At 50.1% G+C, this 2,353-nt stretch overlaps 1 protein-coding gene across 1 annotated transcript; it reads right to left on the bottom strand.

The window, feature by feature from the left end:
• Positions 1–1,684: 1,684 nt before the first annotated feature.
• Positions 1,685–2,062, bottom strand: KCNE2 (potassium voltage-gated channel subfamily E regulatory subunit 2). Its single transcript, XM_014893003.2, has one exon. The coding sequence runs from the start codon at positions 2,060–2,062 to the stop codon at positions 1,685–1,687; it is 378 nt and encodes a 125-aa protein (XP_014748489.1).
• Positions 2,063–2,353: the final 291 nt, after the last annotated feature.

Here is a 2,353-nt window from a genome sequence, read left to right as displayed (position 1 = left end):
CTGCCGGGGCTCTGCTTTTCTTACCCGAAATTTATGGTTCTGCGGTAAAAGCGCTCCCGCAAGCACTGCGGCGAGGTGACAGAGCTCCCCGTGCCCAGTGCGGGATCATAAAAGGGATTGGGATTGTGTCCCTGTGCCCCCTCAGGTGTGACCCCACCTGCAGAGCTGCCCCAGCCCTGTCCCAGCTTGGGGAGGAGCTGGAGCTGCTGCAGAGAGCCCAGAGGAGGCAGCAGGATGAGCAGAGGGATGGAGCAGCTCTGCTGGGAGGAAAGGCTGGCACAGCTGGGATTGTTCAGCCTGGAGAGGAGAAGCTTTGGGCTGAGCTCAGGGTGGCCTTGCAGGGCCTGAAGGAGCTGCAGGAACCATGGAGAGAGACAATTGCCAAGGGATGGAGGGACAGCACCCAGGGAATGGAGGGACAGCACCCAGGGAATGGAGGGACAGCACCCAGGGAATGGTTTCAGAGTAGGATTTGATGGGATTTTGGGAATTAGGAATTGTTCCCTGGGCTGGAATTCCCAGATTTGCTGTGGCTGCCCCTGGATCCCTGGCAGTGTCCCAGGCCAGGTTGGACATTGGGGTTGGAGCAGCCTGGGATGGTGGAAGATGTCCAGGTTGCTCCAAGCCCTGTCCAGCCTGGCCTTGAACATTCCCAGGAATGAGGAGTCCAGAACCTCTGGGCAACCTGTGCCAGGGCCTCACCACTCTCACACTAAAGCATTTCTCCCTAACATCTGACATTAACCTGTCCTCCTTCAACTTTTCCCCTTTTCCCCTTTTCCCCTTGTCCTATCAATACATTTCTATGTGAGAAGTCCCTCTCCAGCTCTCCTGGAGCCCCTTCAGGCCCTGCCAGGGGCTCTGAGCTCTCCCTGGAGCTTCCCCTGTCCAGGTGAGCACCCTCAGGTGTCCCAGCCTGGCTCCAGAGCAGAGGAACTCCAAAGTCTCTTCTCGACTCTCCAGCAGCTCCACCTTTTTCTGGTGTTGATCTGGAGGCAGCTCTGCAGGTGGGATCTCACAAGAGCAGAATAGAGAATCCCTTCCTTCAGCTTGCTGGTTCTGTTTCTTTTGCACCCCCAGCACATCTGATGGGATCAGCTCAAATCTCAAGACCTGCGTGCAAGACAAGCCAAAGGCTCCCAAAGAAAAGAAACCCTTTGGCATTTATTATTTAACAGAAGCAAAAATCAGAATCAGATCACTACAAAGGAGTTGGCAGTGAATGTGTGCAGGTATCAGGTCCCTCCTGTGATTCATTCCCTGATTGTTCAGTCAATCCATAGAGACTGGAGATTTTACTGGACATTTTCAAGTTATTTTTAAGATGGGCTTCAGTCACACAATTTGGATCTAAATCAGCCCTTTTGGCCACTAATTCACAGTTATTCTGAGGTGGGAACATCCAGATCTGCTTGTGGATTTTAAAAAATGCTCAAATAATCAAGTTATCCTTCTCTTGGTTTTATTTTCCTAAAGGACAGAATATCAAAGGGAAGCACAATCACAGATTTTTTTTTTACTTCCCCAAGATCCTCACGGGAGCCATCACATTGATTTCCTCAGGACTCCATTATCCATTGACTTGGGTGTTAATTTAATCCACACTTCCACAGCTCTTTGGAATTCCAGTGAGTTCCCTGTGTGTGACTCCATGAATCCCTCACTGCTGGCTCTTCCCAGAAAGTCAAGGTGATTCCGGGCTTGTTTTATCCCTTGCCCCCAGGTTTTCATGGATCACACACTTGAGATCTTCTGGATTCAGAACCTGAGTTTTGTATTTCTCTCCCCAGTCCTCCACAATGTACTGGTGGTAGGGATCATTGGAGTGCTCCCTCCTCTTGGATTTCACAGTGCTCACCAGGATGGCCACGATGATGAAGGAGAACATCCCAATCATCACCATCAGATAAAGGATAACGTAGTCAAAGTTTTCAGCAGCCACCTCAGCCTGCAGTTTATCTGCTGCTTCTGTCATGTTTCTCCTCCAGCCATTCATGTAATTGAGGAAGGTTTCCTTGAAAATATGTTCCACTGTCCAAGTGAAGTTTTGCAGCTTGGCCATCCTTGCCAATTCTGCTGCTGAAAACAAGAAAATATTGTTTTAAATCAGATGTCTGTATTAAAAGAGTTGGTTTGATTTTGTCAGTGTTATGACAATTATCTAATCACTCATCCCATTCCAACACAACCCATGGCAGGGACACCTCCCACTGTCCCAATGTCCAACCTGGCCTTGGGCACTGCCAGGGATCCAGGGGCAGCCACAGCAAATCTGGGCACCCTGTGCCAGCCCTGCCCACCCTGCCAGGGAACAATTCCTGCCCAAGATCCAAACTAAATCTATTTATGTCAG

This window comes from Sturnus vulgaris, chromosome 2 (assembly GCF_052056855.1).
Source record: "Sturnus vulgaris isolate bStuVul1 chromosome 2, bStuVul1.hap1, whole genome shotgun sequence".
Taxonomy (NCBI): domain Eukaryota; kingdom Metazoa; phylum Chordata; class Aves; order Passeriformes; family Sturnidae; genus Sturnus; species Sturnus vulgaris.
This window is presented reverse-complemented; position numbering and strand designations above follow the sequence as displayed.

What these genes read in the sequence shown, in the direction of transcription:
- KCNE2 (XM_014893003.2), bottom strand. Translation starts at nt 2,062, where the DNA reads ATGGCCAAGCTGCAAAACTTCACTTGGACAGTGGAACATATTTTCAAG.